The sequence below is a fragment of the Oncorhynchus clarkii genome, chromosome 2, assembly GCF_045791955.1.
Source record: "Oncorhynchus clarkii lewisi isolate Uvic-CL-2024 chromosome 2, UVic_Ocla_1.0, whole genome shotgun sequence".
NCBI classification, from domain to species: domain Eukaryota; kingdom Metazoa; phylum Chordata; class Actinopteri; order Salmoniformes; family Salmonidae; genus Oncorhynchus; species Oncorhynchus clarkii.
The window spans coordinates 7,949,136-7,969,933 of record NC_092148.1 but is presented as its reverse complement, the minus strand read 5'-3'; the positions used below and the strand labels follow the sequence as shown (position 1 = coordinate 7,969,933).

General features: G+C 43.0%; 1 protein-coding gene across 1 annotated transcript in view; it reads right to left on the bottom strand.

Moving 5' to 3' along the window:
- The window catches only part of LOC139420353 (collagen alpha-1(VI) chain-like), a 38,958-nt gene extending 19,186 nt beyond the window's left edge, over positions 1-19,772 (bottom strand). The window contains exons 1-11 of the mRNA XM_071170364.1: positions 19,707-19,772; positions 18,970-19,113; positions 9,973-10,102; positions 7,216-7,422; positions 6,143-6,299; positions 4,381-4,494; positions 4,205-4,225; positions 4,018-4,038; positions 3,819-3,863; positions 399-452; positions 197-241 (exon numbers count right to left, since the gene is read on the bottom strand). Of these exons, the coding sequence (XP_071026465.1) occupies positions 197-241; positions 399-452; positions 3,819-3,863; positions 4,018-4,038; positions 4,205-4,225; positions 4,381-4,494; positions 6,143-6,299; positions 7,216-7,422; positions 9,973-10,102; positions 18,970-19,066 (891 nt within the window). The 5' untranslated portion in view covers positions 19,067-19,113; positions 19,707-19,772. The remainder of the gene's footprint in view (positions 1-196; positions 242-398; positions 453-3,818; positions 3,864-4,017; positions 4,039-4,204; positions 4,226-4,380; positions 4,495-6,142; positions 6,300-7,215; positions 7,423-9,972; positions 10,103-18,969; positions 19,114-19,706) is intronic.
- Between the last annotated feature and the right edge of the window lie 1,026 nt (positions 19,773-20,798).

Here is a 20,798-nt window from a genome sequence, read left to right as displayed (position 1 = left end):
TAAGTGAATGCTCATGGAACACTGCATTAGCTAACCTCATACAGCCAGACAAGTATGTCTCTAAATATTGCATTTACGCCATAGCTCTAAATTCTACCAGGCAATGTTACATTTTAGCTAACCAGCATGTGTTATGAATAATCTAAAAACATTCAAGTGGTACATATTTTTATTTTAGATAAATAATCACTCTGACCTTCTCTCCACTGTGTCCTTGGGGCCCCTGGTCACCTGCATTCCCCTAGGTGACAAAGATATGATCCACATGTGATCCACATATGATTCACATTGCCTGTAGCCATAATCTGTAGCATCAAACAGGCTACAAAGCATAATGTCTCCACAGTCTACAGTCAGCAGACAGACAAGCCCATGTTCTGTAATGTGTCATATACTACCTTTGCTCCCAAACTTCCCGGTCTCCCGGCAACCCCCTGACGTCCTGGAGTTCCCTGAAAAAAAGAATCATATCTATTTCTCATTGTCATCAGTCAACCTCTTCCAGTGTTAGTCATTCTGAAGCAGAGTCTGAATGAAGCCGTTTGTATAAACTGTGTTAAGCTACAGGAAGCTTCTATCCCCAAGCAATACGACTGATAAATAGATGACAAAATAGCTACATGGACTATCTGAGTTTTAACCTTGTATCTTTACTGAGCTTTTATTTTTATTTGTGTACTGTCTCTGTTCACACGCACAGGGCCACACACACACACACACACACACACACACACACACACACACACACACACACACACACACACACATACACACACACAAATACACACACACAAATACACACACACACACACACACACACACACACACACACACACACACACACACACACACACACACACACACACACACACACACACACACACACACACTGTCTCTGTTCACACGCACAGGGCCCTACACACACACACACACACACACACACACACACACACACACACACACACACACACACACACACACACACAGTCTCTGTTCACACGCACAGGGCCCTACACACACACTGTCACTCCATCATCTGCTCACTCAGACATAATATGCACATTCATATTGACTCTACACACAAGCACAGCCACTCACATACAAGCTGATGCTACTCTGTTTATCTTATATCCTGTTGCCTAGTCACCTTACCCTCAAAACCTAACAATAAGTAAGTAAGTAAGCATACTATATACAGGGTCAGTTCCAATACCATATCTACAATGTGCAGGAACATTGGAGTGTTGGAGGTAGATACATATACAGTGCCTTGCGAAAGTATTCGGCCCCCTTGAACTTTGCGACCTTTTGCCACATTTCAGGCTTCAAACATAAAGATATAAAAGTGTATTTTTTTGTGAAGAATCAACAACAAGTGGGACACAATCATGAAGTGGAACGACATTTATTGGATATTTCAAACTTTTTTAACAAATCAAAAACGGAAAAATTGGGCGTGCAAAATTATTCAGACCCTTTACTTTCAGTGCAGCAAACTCTCACCAGAAGTTCAGTGAGGATCTCTGAATGATCCAATGTTGACCTAAATGACTAATGATGATAAATACAATCCACCTGTGTGTAATCAAGTCTCCGTATAAATGCACCTGCACTGTGATAGTCTCAGAGGTCCGTTAAAAGCGCAGAGAGCATCATGAAGAACAAGGAACACACCAGGCAGGTCCGAGATACTGTTTTGTTTAAAGCCGGATTTGGGTACAAAAAGATTTCCCAAGCTTTAAACATCCCAAGGAGCACTGTGCAAGCGATAATATTGAAATGGAAGGAGTATCAGACCACTGCAAATCTACCAAGACCTGGCCGTCCCTCTAAACTTTCAGCTCATACAAGGAGAAGACTGATCAGAGATGCAGCCAAGAGGCCCATGATCACTCTGGATGAACTGCAGAGATCTACAGCTGAGGTGGGAGACTCTGTCCATAGGACAACAATCAGTCGTATATTGCACAAATCTGGCCTTTATGGAAGAGTGGCAAGAAGAAAGCCATTTCTTAAAGATATCCATAAAAAGTGTTGTTTAAAGTTTGCCACAAGCCACCTGGGAGACACACCAAACATGTGGAAGAAGGTGCTCTGGTCAGATGAAACCAAAATTGAACTTTTTGGCAACAATGCAAAACGTTATGTTTGGCGTAAAAGCAACACAAAGAACACACCATCCCCACTGTCAAACATGGTGGTGGCAGCATCATGGTTTGGGCCTGCTTTTCTTCAGCAGGGACAGGGAAGATGGTTAAAATTGATGGGAAGATGGATGGAGCCAAATACAGGACCATTCTGGAAGAAAACCTGATGGAGTCTGCAAAAGACCTGAGACTGGGACGGAGATTTGTCTTCCAACAAGACAATGATCCAAAACATAAAGCAAAATCTACAATGGAATGGCTCAAAAATAAACATATCCAGGTGTTAGAATGGCCAAGTCAAAGTCCAGACCTGAATCCAATCGAGAATCTGTGGAAATAACTGAAAACTGCTGTTCACAAATGCTCTCCATCCAACCTCACTGAGCTCGAGCTGTTTTGCAAGGAGGAATGGGAAAAAATGTCAGTCTCTCGATGTGCAAAACTGATAGAGACATACCCCAAGCGACTTACAGCTGTAATCGCAGCAAAAGGTGGCGCTTCAAAGTATTAACTTAAGGGGGCTGAATAATTTTGCACGCCCAATTTTTCAGTTTTTGATTTGTTAAAAAAGTTTGAAATATCCAATAAATGTCGTTCCACTTCATGATTGTGTCCCACTTGTTGTTGATTCTTCACAAAAAAATACAGTTTTATATCTTTATGTTTGAAGCCTGAAATGTGGCAAAAGGTCGCAAAGTTCAAGGGGGCCGAATACTTTCGCAAGGCACTGTATATATATTTACCTCCAACACTCCAATGTTCCTGCACATTGTAAATATGGTATTGGAACTGACCCTGTATATAGTATGCTTACTTACTTATTGTTAGGTTTTGAGTTTGCAAGAAAGGCATTTCACTGTACTTGTGCATGTGACATTACACCCTTTGGCCCAAAATTCCCATTGAGACAGAGAAGAAAGTGTTGGACTTGCCAGACTGCCAGAAGTTGTGCACAGAACACGGTACTGTACAATAGAATCAATCAAACTAAGCCTTTTTCAGTTCCACTACCTCCTCGTCTCCTTAATGCATTTCTTAGCTGGAACACACAAGAGCTCTGTTGACTAGCAGTGGGCTAGGCAGGCCATCTGGACGCCATGATTAGATCAGACACAGAGAAGGCCAGAGTCATTTGTCCCCATCAGGTAAACATGGGCCTGGGGGCACGCTCAGATCACACATAGAAATGTATGTTATAGAGTGGACATGATTCCCTATTCCACATGACATAGAAGCATGGCTTTTCTATGTAATATATTTCTATATATTTCTATCTCAATGTTCCATAACCCTGCACCCCATGGAATACGGTCCAGGTAAAGCCCCTTCTCCACCCCCCAACGCTTACTAATCCCTTACTTAGTCACTGAGAGTTGGAGCTAAGCAAACCATCAGTAATTCGAGGTAAGTATAAGGTAAGGTAAGTATATCTAAGAACGCAGCGATGGGCATTCTCAACATTTTCCCCAATAGCTAAGGTGGGCGAAAGATAGCCTAGCGGTTAAGAGCGTTGGGCTAGTGACTGAAAGGTTGCGGGTTTGAATCTGTCGATGTGCCCTTGAGCAAGGCACTCTAATAACCCTAATTGCCCCAGTAAGCTGCTCTGGATATGAGCGTCTGGTAAATCTAAATGTGGTGTTTTAACTAAAAGGAAAACAGAGAGCACCCTACCGCGCCCCCTCCTGCACCAGCAGGGCCTTGAGATCCCAGGGGAGCCTGTGAAACAAAGAACACGGATGAGAAAGACTTCTGACTCCACTGGACCCCATATTAAGACTATACTGAGATCAGATTAATCAAGACAAACAATCTGTAAGGAAGTTTTCTGCGAGATCATGTTGAAAAGGTACGACAATGTGATCAGGCTTACCTTGCACTCGAACGAACAGCACTGAAAAAGAACAATAAACATAAATCAACCCCAGTCATAATCACTGTTCATAAATAAGATCACAAACAACAATCATCTCACTGTATTGGTCGGGAACTATCAAATCAAATCAAATTGTATTGGTAACATACACATATTTAGCAGATGTTGTAGCGAAAAAACTCACCACAGATTCAGAATCCTTGTACTACAGATCCATAAAAGAAGAGACAGACATTTGGTTAGAATAGTCTGTTTGGGCAACAAAAACAATGCCCTACAGTAAATTACATTTAGGTACAGGGCCTTGGTTTAAAAATGGCCGCTTGTATGATGGTAACTATGTGACGATGGTGTACTCACCATGGTAGACACTATGGAGCTGATGGTGTTCCTAACAACCTGCAGGTCCTCACTAGTAGCAGACATGTTATGTGTGTGTTGTACATCTGTTGCTATGGAACCAAGTCTGTTGTCCTGCAGAGAGAGAGAGAGAGAGAGAGAGAGAGGTGGAGGGGGGAGAGAGAGAGAGAGAGAGAGAGAGAGAGAGAGAGAGAGAGAGGTGGAGGGGGAGAGAGAGAGAGAGTGAGAGCGAGCCTTAGAGACAGAGCAGAGACTGAAACACTGAAAAACTACCTCAAACTAGAAAAACTACCGTAAAAAAGGCTATTTTAATTGTTTTAATTATTTTGTATTTTTTATTTAAAAACCTCTTACTTCTACCCCCTCCTTTTTCGAAAATTCTGTTAAAAATCGCGCAACTTTTCAGCGTCCTGCTACTCATGCCAGGAATATAGTATATGCATATGATTAGTATGTGTGGATAGAAAACACTCTGAAGTTTATAAAACTGGTTAAATCACGGCTGTGACTATAACAGATCGTGTGTTTCATTGAAAAACGCAAGAAAAACTGCTCTCTGAAAGCTAAAAATAATTTCCATAAGTCACTTCCACCAGTTGTTAAAAGAGAACAGAATTTAATATCGATCTGCCTGAAATTCATACAAATCCCGCACGATGGCGCCATTGTCCTCATTTTCAATTGAATTAATTGTTGGAAAATCCATCTATCTGACCTCCATTTTCCCAGTCTTCACCCGGATGTAGTTGAAGAAGATATTAGAAGCCATTGTTTTGCAAGTGAAGACCTATTGAAAAGACATCGCCCTGTAATCATTTTGATAGATTATAAACGTTTACTAATACCTAAAGTTGGATTACAAAAGGATTTCGAAGTGTTTTGTGAAAGTTTATCGTCGACTTTTTTAATTTTAAAAAATTACGCAGCGTTTAAAAACGATGATTTTTTCTGAATGACACAGCTTCCATACAAAGCTATTTTGGGTATATATGGACCGATTTAAACGAAAAAAAGACCCAATAGTGATGTTTATGGGGCATATAGGAGTGCCAAGAAAGAAGCTCGTCAAAGGTAATGAATGTTTTATATTTTATTTCTGCGTTTTGGGTAGCGCCGGCTACCGCAAAATCTGTTGTTTACGTGTCGTGCTGGCATTTTGGGGGGTGCATGCTATCAGATAATAGCTTCTGATGCTTTCGCCGAAAAGCATTTTAAAAATCTGACTTGCTGGCTAGGTTCACAACGAGTGTAGCTTTAATTCAATACCCTGCTTGTGAATTTTGATCAAAGATTGAGTTGTAACGAGTACATTTAGCATTTAGCGTAGCGCATTTGCATTTCCAGGGGCATACTTGAGACGTCTGCGTCTCAAGTATGGTCAAGAAGTTTTAACTAGGAAAGTCAGTTAAGAACAAATTCTTATTTACAATGACGGCCTACCCCGGCCAAACCCGGACGACGCTGGGCCAATTGTGCGCCGCCCTATGGGACTCCCAATCACGGCCGTATGTGATAAAGCCTGTATTTTGGCATACCCACACATTCTGAGGTGCAAGAGAAGAATGAAAAGACTACATATAAATATATCATATATCAAATACAGTGGGATCCTTGAGTTAAAAAACTCAAGGATGTCAGACTACAGCCAATCCAGTTTGTTTGAGCAGTATTAGTTATTGTGTTTCCATGACCACTACAGAGGGCAAAGTTCTCTGTCTACAACCTGGACCTTCTAGCCAGAGCTCTATTCCCTCTTGATTACCAGGTGATGTGGAGTGATAGCCACGCTGAAGATGTTAATGTTCATGGCTCTGGCCTCAGACACGGTGTGTGCCACCCCGCCACACGGCTCCTTATAGCCGTCCAGCGGGTGGCCATCTGTCACCACCACCATGTACTTGTTGCCATGGAGAGGAGAGCTGTGGGTTGAAGAAAGAGATACAACGAAGCAGAACGTGTGAGTCAAACGGGATCCTTTCTGTATAATTGTGGAGCAGACTTTATTTTGTCAGAAGCTTTGTGGAAGAACTCCATCTCCTAGGAGAGGTTTGAATGTCTATCTGTTTACCCCTGCAAAGATGCAGGAAATGTGTTTTAACTTGCCAAAGTATTTTCCTAAGGGCACTATAGAAGTGAAGGAGGAACGTATTACACAATATCAAAGTATCATGCACGGTATATTGGGATGAAGCGCATGTGTTTTAAGACACTCTCTCACACATGTCACATTTGAGATGGATACATGCAGGCAGGCAGACAGACACAGACAGACAGACAGACAGACAGACAGACAGACAGACAGACAGACAGACAGACAGACAGACAGACAGGCAGACAGACAGACAGACAGACAGACAGACAGACAGACAGACAGACAAGACTGACTAACTAACTAACTGACTGGTACTAACTACTCAATCAACCAATCTGTCACACCCTGATCTGTTTCACCTGTCGTTGTGATTGTCTCCACCCCTTCCAGGTGTCGCTTATTTTCCACAGTGTATTTATCCCTGTGTTTCCTGTGTCTCTGAGCCAGTTTGTCTTGTATGTTTCCAAGTCAACCAGTGTGTTTCTCCCCGTGCTCCTGCTTTTGCTAGTCCTCCCGGTTTTGACCCCATGCCTGTTTTCTGGACTCCGTACCCGCCTGCCTGTCCAGTCTGCCTGCCCTGACCTCGAGCCTGCCTGCCACTCTGTACCTCCTGGACTCTGATCTGGTTTTGACCTTTTGCCTGTCCACGACCATTCTCTCTCTACCCTTTTTAACTAATAAATATCAAATACTCAAACCATCTGCATCTGGGCCCTGAGCCCTTATACAATCAATGGACTCACCCTGTCATCAGCTGCCCTGTTGCTACGGAGATGGCACAGTCGGTGTGGGTTCCCTTGCCGATGTAGCGAATGTCCTGTATAGCTCTCTTCAGCTGAGCTCTTCCTTGGGCCTCCTTGGTGCTGGTCAGCTCCCTCATCACCTTTACCTCATCACTGTAGTGCAGCACTCCCACACTCCACGTCAGGTTACGCTCACAGCGGTAGTATCTAGATGAGTACAGGCAGAGCTATGTCACAATGGCACACAAAGAGTGACACCAAGCAAGTTACCTCTGATCTACATGCACTTCAGGGACAATTCCCCTAAATCAGCAGTATTTAATTTACTGTCTACAGATTAGAAGGCAGGGAGTTCGCTCATGGGAATGATGTATTGATTCCCAGAGGGGAGAAAGTGGTACTAAAACCTGATAGATCAAATCTATTACAAGTTTGCCGTCTTGTCAAGCCCCGAGCACATTTACACCCATCGTCCTCCTGCTATTTTCTCCAGTACCCAATCAAACCATCAGGCAGTTGCTATTCTGATGAAGTCAATGAAAGATACATAAATACTCAACCAACCGTGTCAAGAACCAGGAGCTGTCAATAACTAGGTGTTCTTTAGCTCTTTAAACTTTAGGCCAGTAGCATTTTGCATACTTCAGTAGGATCACATCACTAATGAATCACATCACAAAAAAAAAAATCTACTATTTTGGCTGTTTTGCAAAGAAGTTGTGCTGAGTCAGACACATTAGTGGATACACCATGATCTTTGGCAAATGGCATACTTGGACTTTTATCCTTCCTTTATAAACATTGAGCTGATGATATTTTATTGTACAACAATGTCTTGAATCACAGGGCTTCTCCAAAACATGGGCCCCAATTCAATAAATGTCAGATAATGACAAAGCTCACTGTGTGCCTGCATGACTGAAAGTGTTGTTCTCTTATATGTGTATTTCTGATCACGTGAAGACGTCATTCATCAGGTCCTCTGAACTTCAGGAGGACAACTCCTTAGCTGTAAGGTGAGACTTCGTTAGATGGAGAAAACATATCAACCTTTCTCTCAGTCAGGAATGCAGCTCAGTGCCCCAAAGGTAAACCCCAAACCTTTTCTGGGCGAATGATTTGGAATGGCTGCACTGAACAAACACACACAGTCACTCATTACACTTGCTGCCTGTCTGAGCATGTTAGTGAGTAACACGCACACACACACACACACACACACACACACTGACGTACACACACACAGGCAATCAGTGATGAAGCGTATCGGTATGGGCCACAGAAAACACATATTTTAACCGTAATAGTTGCACTGTTTCTGAACAGTGGGATGGCAAAAGCAAATCTATTACGATTATAATAGATAAGTTGCAGCATCTGTATAAATGCCGCTGGTCTTAGCAAAAGCCCAATGCGTTTTGTAGTTCAACAAGATGAGCTGTCTTGGCCTCCGTAGACCGCTTTCCTTCAGTCAAATGACCAAATCGCCCCTCTAGTGGCCTCATGGATGGAATGTTATTCATATTTGTCATCATTTCATAATGAATAAACGTTTCTTTATTTTACTCCCAAACTCCGGTGTTTTAATGTCAAACGATTTTGTTATATTTTTCTGTGATGTATATAAAGTGTAATAGTGGGATGCAAACTTAAAATGTAATAAATTTGAACTCTATATCTGTCACACCCGGATCTGTTTCACCTGTCTTTGTGATTGTCTCCACCCCCCTCCAGGTGTTGCCCATCTCCCCCATTATCCCCTGTGTATTTATACCTGTGTTCTCTGTTTGTCTGTTGCCAGTTTGTCAAGTCAACCAGTGTTTTTGTTCTCAGCTCCTGCTTTTCCCAGTCTCTATTTTTCTCCCCCTCCTGGTTTTGACCCTTGGCTGACCTGACTTTGAACCCGGCTGCCTGACCACTCTGCCTGACCCTGCCTGCCGTCCGGTACCGTTGCCTCATTTCTGGTTTACTGACCCCTGCCTACCTTGATCCTGAGCCTGCCTGCCGTCCGGTACCGTTGCCCCACCTCTGGTTTACTGACCCCTGCCTACCTTGACCTGTCTATTGCCTGCCCTGTTGGATTATTAAACCATTGTTAATTTGATGTGTCTGCACCTGGGTTTTACCTTACCTGCATCATATTAACGCAACCCTGAGCACCATGTAAGGAGAGAAGCTGCTCTCATACACTACCTCTCAGCCCCGATTCATCACTGTAGAACCACAGTTCACACAGAGGTCAACACACAACCGTGTTTATAAGACTGCATGTAGTGAGGCAGACCTCCTGAGATGATCATCAACAACACATTGTCAGGAGAACACTACTGCCCAGAGCAGCTATCAATGGTCATTCTGCATGTCGCTTATCAGGGTGGGTCTGAGTGTGTGGTGAATAATACTGGTACAATATGACTGTATTTTTTAATAATGATCACAGAGGGGAGTTTAAGAAATTAAACAGGAGGTATGCCGATGGAGGCCTCTATAGGAGGATTGATATTGTTTGGTCTGCGCTAGTCTGTGGGGTGAATAAACGGTCAGGCGCGAGTTTCCCAGAAGCCTTGTCGCTAACATGACACTTAATTTCTCTTGGCAAGCTCGCCATAATCATTACTACGTAGCATTAATTACCGTTTAGTTGCCAAATGTCATGAATTGAAGTAAGGGACCTGAAAGCACGAATTGTTAACCATATAATTTCTTAATGAATACCAGTCATGTAGCTGAAACTGTCAGTATGGAGGTGATACACACCTAGTATTGAGCTGGTCCACAAAGTCCAGGGCAAACTTCTTGATCTGATCAACAAAGGAGCCGTAGGGCTTGGCCCTCAGTGCCACACTCTCTGAGGTGTCCAGAACAATGTACACATCCGCTGGGCAGTCTGGGGAAACAAGAAGGGGAGGATAATGTTAGATTTGACATGGCATAAAATAAATGTACAAGATATGGTGATACTGTGTTCAATATATATATATTTTTAAATGTATTCTGGATACTGAACCAGGCTTATTTTTTATTAAACTGACTGTTCTGGTTAAATTCAACTTCAGGACAGTTTTCAACACATATGATGAAATTGTACTCTGTTTTAGTCATTTACAAAAAGAAAGGAACTATGAAAAAAATCCATGAACAGACATTATGTGGAATTCCCACTGGTGAGCTCAATTCCCAAGAATTTCTGAAGAACTGCTTCTTTATAGCCAACTCAGCCAAGGATCATTTTCAAATGGGATGACATCTCCTTACAGAATATTTGATAGAAAATGATTCAAATAAAAGTGAAAGTCCCCCAGTAAAATATTACTTGAGTAAAAGTCTAAAAGTATCTGGTTTTAAATGTACTTAAGTACAGTGGTGGAAAACCTACTAATTGTCATACTTGAGTAAAATTACAAAGTAAATGATATACATCAAATTACTTATATTAAACAAACCAGACTGTATTTTTTAAATGTATGGCTAGTCAGGGGCACACTCCAACACTCAGACATAAATGACAAAGGCAGTATTTGTGTTAAGTGAGTCCACCAGATCAGAGGCCGTAGGGATGACAACACATAATATTGATACAGTATGTGCGTGAATTGGATATTGCTGTCCTGGCTGAGCATTTGTTTTGTTCACCGTTATTTTACCAGGTAAGTTGACTGAGAACACGTTCTCATTTACAGAAACGACTTGGGGAATAGTTACAGGGGAGAGGAAGGGGATGAATGAGCCAATTGTAAACTGGGGATTATTAGGTGACCGCGATGGTTTGAAGGCCAGATTGGGAATGCAGGACACCGGGGTTAACACTCCTACTCTTACAATAAGTGCCATGGGATCTTTAATGACCTCAGAGAGTCAGGACACCGGGGTTAACACCCCTACTCTTACAATAAGTGCCATGGGATCCTTAATGACCTCAGAGAGTCAGGACACCGGGGTTAACACTCCTACTCTTACAATAAGTGCCATGGGATCTTTAATGACTGCAGAGAGTCAGGACACCGGGGTTAACACTCCTACCCTTACAATAAGTGCCATGGGATCTTTAATGACCTCAGAGAGTCAGGACACCGGGGTTAACACTCCTACTCTTACAATAAGTGTCATGGGATCTTTAATGACCTCAGAGAGTCAGGACACCGGGGTTAACACTCCTACTCTTACAATAAGTGTCATGGGATCTTTAATGACCTCAGAGAGTCAGGACACCGGGGTTAACACTCCTAATCTTACAATAAGTGTCATGGGATCTTTAATGACCTCAGAGAGTCAGGACACCGGGGTTAACACTCCTACTCTTACAATAAGTGCCATGGGATCTTTAATGACCTCAGAGAGTCAGGACACCGGGGTTAACACCCCTACTCTTACAATAAGTGCCATGGGATCTTTAATGACCTCAGAGAGTCAGGACACCGGGGTTAACACCCCTACTCTTACAATAAGTGCCATGGGATCTTTAATGACCTCAGAGAGTCAGGACACCGGGGTTAACACTCCTACTCTTACAATAAGTGTCATGGGATCTTTAATGACAGAGAGAGTCAGGACACCGGGGTTAACACTCCTACTCTTAGTGTCAATAAGTGTTAACACTCCTACTCTTACAATAAGTGTCATGGGATCTTTAATGACCTCAGAGAGTCAGGACACCGGGGTTAACACCCCTACTCTTACAATAAGTGTCATGGGATCTTTAATGACCTCTGAGAGTCAGGACACCGGGGTTAACACCCCTACTCTTACAATAAGTGTCATGGGATCTTTAATGACCTCAGAGATCTTTAACACCACTACTCTTACAATAAGTGTCATGGGATCTTTAATGACCTCAGGACACCGGGGTTAACACCCCTACTCTTACAATAAGTGTCATGGGATCTTTAATGACCGCAGAGAGTCAGGACACCGGGGTTAACACCCCTACTCTTACAATAAGTGTCATGGGATCTTTAATAAGTGGGGTTCTTTAATGAGAGAGTCAGGACACCGGGGTTAACACCCCTACTCTTACAATAAGTGTCATGGGATCTTTAATGACCTTTAATCAGAGAGTCAGGACACCGGGGTTAACACCCCTACTCTTACAATAAGTGTCATGGGATCTTTAATGACCGCAGAGAGTCAGGACACCGGGGTTAACACCCCTACTCTTACAATAAGTGTCATGGGATCTTTAATGACCTCAGAGAGTCACCGGGGTTAACACCCCTACTCTTACAATAAGTGTCGGGGTTAACACCCCTACTCTTACAATAAGTGTCATGGGATCTTTAATGACCTCAGAGAGTCAGGACACCGGGGTTAACACCCCTACTCTTACAATAAGTGTCATGGGATCTTTAATGACCTCAGAGAGTCAGGACACCGGGGTTAACACCACTACTCTTACAATAAGTGTCATGGGATCTTTAATGACCTCAGAGAGTCAGGACACCGGGGTTAACACCCCTACTCTTACAATAAGTGTCATGGGATCTTTAATGACCGCAGAGAGTCAGGACACCGGGGTTAACACCCCTACTCTTACAATAAGTGCCATGGGATCTTTAATGACCTCAGAGAGTCAGGACACCGGGGTTAACACCCCTACTCTTACAATAAGTGTCATGGGATCTTTAATGACCTCAGAGAGTCAGGACACCGGTGTTAACACCCCTACTCTTACAATAAGTGTCATGGGATCTTTAATGACCTCAGAGAGTCAGGACACCGGGGTTAACACCCCTACTCTTACAATAAGTGTCATGGGATCTTTAATGACCTCAGAGAGTCAGGACACCGGGGTTAACACCACTACTCTTACAATAAGTGTCATGGGATCTTTAATGACCTCAGAGAGTCAGGACACCGGGGTTAACACTCCTACTCTTACAATAAGTGCCATGGGATCTTTAATGACCTCAGAGAGTCAGGACACCGGGGTTAACACTCCTACTCTTACAATAAGTGCCATGGGATCTTTAATGACCTCAGAGAGTCAGGACACCGGGGTTAACACTCCTACTCTTACAATAAGTGCCATGGGATCTTTAATGACCTCAGAGAGTCAGGACACCGGGGTTAACACCCCTACTCTTACAATAAGTGCCATGGGATCCTTAATGACCTCAGAGAGTCAGGACACCGGGGTTAACACTCCTACTCTTACAATAAGTGCCATGGGATCTTTAATGACCTCAGAGAGTCAGGACTCCTACTTACAATAAGTGCCATGGGATCTTTAATGACCTCGGGTTAACACCCCTACTCTTACAATAAGTGCCATGGGATCCTTAATGACCTCAGAGAGTCAGGACACCGGGGTTAACACTCCTACTCTTACAATAAGTGCCATGGGATCTTTAATGACCTCAGAGAGTCAGGACACCGGGGTTAACACTCCTACTCTTACAATAAGTGTCATGGGATCTTTAATGACCTCAGAGAGTCAGGACACCGGGGTCATAAGTGTCATGGGATCTTTAATGACCTCAGAGAGTCAGGACACCGGGGTTAACACTCCTACTCTTACAATAAGTGCCATGGGATCTTTAATGACTGCAGAGAGTCAGGACACCGGGGTTAACACTCCTACCCTTACAATAAGTGCCATGGGATCTTTAATGACCTCAGAGAGTCAGGACACCGGGGTTAACACTCCTACTCTTACAATAAGTGTCATGGGATCTTTAATGACCTCAGAGAGTCAGGACACCGGGGTTAACACTCCTACTCTTACAATAAGTGTCATGGGATCTTTAATGACCTCAGAGAGTCAGGACACCGGGGTTAACACTCCTACTCTTACAATAAGTGTCATGGGATCTTTAATGACCTCAGAGAGTCAGGACACCGGGGTTAACACTCCTACTCTTACAATAAGTGCCATGGGATCTTTAATGACCTCAGAGAGTCAGGACACCGGGGTTAACACCCCTACTCTTACAATAAGTGCCATGGGATCTTTAATGACCTCAGAGAGTCAGGACACCGGGGTTAACACCCCTACTCTTACAATAAGTGCCATGGGATCTTTAATGACCTCAGAGAGTCAGGACACCGGGGTTAACACCCCTACTCTTACAATAAGTGCCATGGGATCTTTAATGACCTCAGAGAGTCAGGACACCGGGGTTAACACTCCTACTCTTACAATAAGTGTCATGGGATCTTTAATGACAGAGAGAGTCAGGACACCGGGGTTAACACTCCTACTCTTACAATAAGTGTCATGGGATCTTTAATGACCTCAGAGAGTCAGGACACCGGGGTTAACACCCCTACTCTTACAATAAGTGTCATGGGATCTTTAATGACCTCAGAGAGTCAGGACACCGGGGTTAACACACCTACTCTTACAATAAGTGTCATGGGATCTTTAATGACCTCAGAGAGTCAGGACACCGGGGTTAACACCACTACTCTTACAATAAGTGTCATGGGATCTTTAATGACCTCAGAGAGTCAGGACACCGGGGTTAACACCCCTACTCTTACAATAAGTGTCATGGGATCTTTAATGACCGCAGAGAGTCAGGACACCGGGGTTAACACCCCTACTCTTACAATAAGTGTCATGGGATCTTTAATGACCTCAGAGAGTCAGGACACCGGGGTTAACACCCCTACTCTTACAATAAGTGTCATGGGATCTTTAATGACCTCAGAGAGTCAGGACACCGGGGTTAACACCCCTACTCTTACAATAAGTGTCATGGGATCTTTAATGACCTCAGAGAGTCAGGACACCGGGGTTAACACCCCTACTCTTACAATAAGTGTCATGGGATCTTTAATGACCTCAGAGAGTCAGGACACCGGGGTTAACACCACTACTCTTACAATAAGTGTCATGGGATCTTTAATGACCTCAGAGAGTCAGGACACCGGGGTTAACACCCCTACTCTTACAATAAGTGTCATGGGATCTTTAATGACCGCAGAGAGTCAGGACACCGGGGTTAACACCCCTACTCTTACAATAAGTGTCATGGGATCTTTAATGACCTCAGAGAGTCAGGACACCGGGGTTAACACCCCTACTCTTACAATAAGTGCCATGGGATCTTTAATGACCTCAGAGAGTCAGGACACCGGGGTTAACACCCCTACTCTTACAATAAGTGCCATGGGATCTTTAATGGCCGCAGAGAGTCAGGACACCGGGGTTAACACTCCTACTCTTACAATAAGTGCCATGGGATCTTTAATGACCTCAGAGAGTCAGGACACCGGGGTTAACACTCCTACTCTTACAATAAGTGCCATGGGATCTTTAATGACCTCAGAGAGTCAGGACACCGGGGTTAACACTCCTACTCTTACAATAAGTGCCATGGGATCTTTAATGACCTCAGAGAGTCAGGACACCGGGGTTAACACTCCTACTCTTACAATAAGTGCCATGGGATCTTTAATGACCTCAGAGAGTCAGGACACCGGGTTTAAAACCCCTACTCTTACAATAAGTGCCATGGGATCTTTAATGACCTCAGAGAGTCAGGACGCCGGGGTTAACACCCCTACTCTTACAATAAGTGCCATGGGATCTTTAATGACCTCAGAGAGTCAGGACACGGGGTTAAGACCCCTACTCTTACAATAAGTGCCATGGGATCTTTAATGACCTCAGAGAGTCAGGACACCGGGGTTAACACCCCTACTCTTACAATAAGTGCCATAGGTTCTTTAATGACTGCAGAGAGTCAGGACACCGGGGTTAACACCCCTACTCTTACAATAAGTGCCATGGGTTCTTTAATGACCGCAGAGAGTCAGGACACCGGGGTTAACACCCCTACTCTTACAATAAGTGCCATGGGATCTTTAATGACTGCAGAGAGTCATGACACCAGTTTAACGTCCCATCCAAAAGATGGCACCCTACAAAGGGCAGTGTCCCCAATCACTGGCATTGGGATATTCTTTAGACCAGAGGAAAGAGTGCTCCCTACTGGCCCTCCAACAACACTTACAGGTAGCATCTGGTCTCCCATCCAGGGAATGACCAGGACCAACCCTGCTTAGCTTCAGAAGCAAGCCAGCAGTGGTATGCAGGGTGGTATGCTGCTGGCAGCATTTGAAATGTAATAAGTAACAAATGAAATAAGTACATTTGGGTGTCAGGGATAATTATTGGGAGTAGAATTTACATATTTTCTTTAGGAATGTAGTAGAGTAAAAGTAAAAGTAGTCAACAAAAAAATATATAGATACTGAAGGAAAAAAACGACTTAAGTAGGACTTTAAAGTATTTTTTACATAATTACTTTACACCACTGGCCGTTGCTATAACAACTAGCATAGAATGCTTTCTGAACACAAATCCAATTTGTTCACAGCGTTTGGAGAGTCAGTTTTCCAGAATGGATTTGAAAAGAAATTTGAGCATTAAGGCCTGCAGTGTGAACAAAGCTTTAGCCCTATACAGACACATAGAGAAATGGCTGGTTCAATCCAAAGATCTTAGGCCAAAGGTCTTATTACACAGGTACTCCATATATCAACATGTTGTAGTAGAGAGATTACATGCAACCTCATATTTAACGACTGCTCAGAGGATATTGACTGACAACAAGATTTACTGACCTCCCTCTGTTTTCTATTACAGGGGTTGAGCACATTTGGGTTTGGTTAATGTCAGGTGCGTGAATGAGGACCCAAAAGCGAATTAACAAAACAGAGTTTCTTTAATGACGAAACACACGTAGGCTCAGATGGACAGGCAGATTCCGACAGGACAGGACAAGGTTAGATGAACAGGCAGATTCCGACAGGACAGGACAAGGTTGCAGCAAACACGACGATAGTCTGGTTCAGGCATGAGAAACACAAACGAGAATCCGACAAAGACAGAAGCAGGAACAGAGAGAGATATAGAGACCTAATCAGAGGGAAAAAGGGAACAGGTGGGAAAAGGGGTGAACGAGGTAGTTAGAGAAGACAAGGAACAGCTGGGGGAAAGAGGGGAAGAAAAGGTAACCTAATACGACCAGCAGAGGGAGACAGGGTGAAGAGAAAGAACAGGAACAAGACACAACATGACAATACATGACAGTTAATCAATTTGGCCACTTTCCAAAATCATATACTGTATCATCTCCAGCATGAAACAACTGTCATTCAGACAGTACTCAGACCCCTTGAATTTGTTATGTTACAGCCTTATTCTAAAATGTATTAAATTATTTTGTTCCCGCAACAATCTACACACAGTACTATAGTGAAAATAAAATTTAAGTAATTTTGCAAATGTATAAAATATATTTTTTAAACGAAATACCTTATTTACATACGTATTCAGACCCTTTACTATATGACTTGCAAAAATGGGGAGAAGGGCCTTGGTCAGGGAGGTGACAAAGAACCCGATGGTCAATCTGAAAGAGCTCCAGATTTCCTCAGTGGAGATGGAAGAACCTTCCAGAAGGACAACCAACTCTGCAGCACTCTACCAAGGCCTTTATGGTAGAGTGGCCAGACAGCCCGCTTGGAGTTTGCCAAAAGGAACCCAAAGACTCTCAGACCATGAGAAACAAGATTCTCTGGTCTAATGAATCCAAGATTGAACTCTTTGGCCTGAATACCAAGCGTTACGTCTGGAGGAAACCTGGCACCATCCCTATGGTGAAGCATGGTGGTGGCAGCATCATACTGTGGGGATGTTTTTCAGCGGCAGGGACTGTGAGACTAGTCAGGATTGAGGGAAAGATGAACGGAGCAAAGTACAGAGACCTCCTTGGTGAAAACCTGCTCCAGAGCACTCAGGGCCACAGCCTGGGGCGAAGGTTCATGTCCTTGAGTGGTCCAGCCAGAGCCCGGACTTGAACCCGATCGACATCACTGGAGAGTCCTGAAAATAGCTGTGCAGCAACACTCCCCATCCAACCTGACAGAGCTTGAGAAGATCTGCAGAGAACAATGAGAGAAACTCCCCAAATACAGGTGTGCCAAGCTTGTAGTGTCATACCCAAGAAGACTCGAGGCTGTTATCGCTGCCAAAGGTGCTTCAACAAAGTACTGAGTAAAGGGTCTGAAAACTTATGTAAATGTGATATTTCAGTTATTTTTATTTGCAAACATTTCTAAAAACCTGTTTTTGCTTTGTCATTATGGGCTATTGTGTGTAGATTGGTGAGTTAAAAAATAATTTAATAGATTTTAGTATAAGGCTGTAACGTAACAAAATTGAGAAAAAATAAAGGGGTCTGAATACTTTACGAATGCACTGTATGTGAAAATTGCACATTTATATGATCTGTGGTTAACAAGATAAGAGGAAAGAAATCCAAAGAAGTCCTTCTCTGACATCACAGGAAGGATACATTTATTTTTTTTACGGTGATTATCAAAACCTTCAACGAGTTTCTAGCCAGAGGGAGGCTATTTTTCTTGATCCCCACGTCACCGCCAATCTCATAGTGTTCTAAAATCACTGTTTTTAAAATGTTTAAACTTTCGATGATGTCATCAGGTAGGATGTTTTCACTTTTTTTTTTTATTATACAAAAACGTGTTGACTATGTGTTGACTATGGTACGGTGCTGGAGATGATGAAAATGAGGTTGATATGTGATGGAGTTGCCCTTTAAAGTGCATCTAAATTAATATTTACTACCATTTCACTGGGCAACATTAAGGATTCTTGTGTTTAATGCTTTGCTTTGGCAAATGTTCAACAGATATTAAGCATTGGCATAACATCTTGCTAAGTAAAAAAAGAGTGGGCAGGAGAGTAAGGCTACTCAGCTACAGCTTGGCTTGATAGCCTACCATAGAGGTCTCCTCTGTTCCTCCCATTGAGAGAGCAGGCACCGTGGACTAGCGACACCAACGAGAGAAGTAGAATAGCACCGGTCAGCTTCATCATGGTAGAGGCCCTCTGGAGACGCAGGGGAGAAGGGACTTCAGGAGAACCTAGAGGCCAAAGAAAAATATCCACTAAAAAGAGAATGTTTAAGCACATCCAGCTTGAGTGGTCAAAGCCTGAAACCCCTCTTCACACCCAGCCTCCATACATCCTGTTGTAGGTCTTTATAATCATCATCCAAAGATAAATGCATCAGAATTTTTCTCAGTCAACATCGGTATCTACTACCTACCTTCAACAAGCCAACATCGGTATCTACTACCTACCTTCAACAAGTCAACATCGGTATCTACTACCTAACTTCAACAAGTCAACATCGGTATCTACTACCTACCTTCAACAAGTCAACAAGAGTAAATGCTTTTCAAAAATAAAGTACAGTGTTTTTAAAAAAAATGTATTGACAAATTATTTTCCAATACTGGTATTTCCAAATGCTTTGGTGTATAATGCTTATGACTTAACTTCAGATCCCATTGAATCCACACTTGACAACGGAGAGGTTTCCTTACCATTCTAAAGACAAGTGGCATGGTTCTAAACTGACAAATGGATTTGTTCCAAACTCTTCTAAAGTGACCAGTGGTAGGTTCTAAGCACTTTAGAATACCTATGTGTTTAATAAAGTGGCATTTCTTACCTTTCTCTTTTTTGCATATGTGTTCAAATGTGAATATCCCACAGGTTTGTGTTGTCCAGGTGTGTTTGCTGCTCTCTCTGCTAGCAGTCTGTGCAACAGGAGAGGGTGGGGCTCACCTGCAAAGTGTCCTCCCATCTCATACAGTTTACACCCCACACAATCCTTACTGCTACCTTACAGCAGCTTCTACTGAGGCCGATAGAGTAAATTACAGGGGATTTAATAAAGTAGGCTGCACAAATACATAGCACACAGTGCAATCTTTGCTGTTTTCTAAACTAATTTTGGATGAAGTATCGATGTGTGTGGCCTAAAAATATTGCCAGTAGTGAAGATTCAAGGCCCTCTGAAGGTTCCATGTCCACTTAGAGAAGTTTCTACAGGATGCACTTCCTCACATTATAACAGTTTCACAGTCTTCACCTCAGAATGACATGGAGGTTTGACTCAGTCAACTGAACAAGACTGTGCGAAGAATGAGAACACAGTTCTTGGCTAAAGTTGTTTGATTCAAGTGTCTGCAAAGTCCAATCTAAACAATGTAATGGATCTCAAATAGCATTTGGCTCTCCCCAGATCAGACCTGAAGGAGTCCTTTCATTGCTATAAACTTGGCCTTAAGAATAAGTTCACATGCAGATAAGTATCTGCAGCAAGCAATTCAAATCTGATATGGACTGGTCTTTGTCTCAGCTGGGCCTGTTTTGCCCTCAGGCTAACATAATGGAAGTCAGGAACTGCGAAGGCCAAACATGCAATTACATGCATCCCGCATGCAACCTGGCTGCCACCACTGACAGACCATCGTGCTCCTAAGTATGGATGGAAATATTCAGCATGGTAGACAGGGGCAAAGATTTCCACAATCTCTCAAAGTAAATTGCACACTGGTTTTCTTGTTCAACATTTATTTGATCAATAGATGATTGTATCTCCTAACTTGGTATAGGCTCTGAGATGAAATAGGCTATGAAGTCACTCTCCTATCTCACAGCAATAGGCTACTATAATAGATCCATTACTATACTATATATTTTAAATAGGCTACTGGTCTATTTACTTTCGATGCTTATTGAATGAGAGACAGATCAA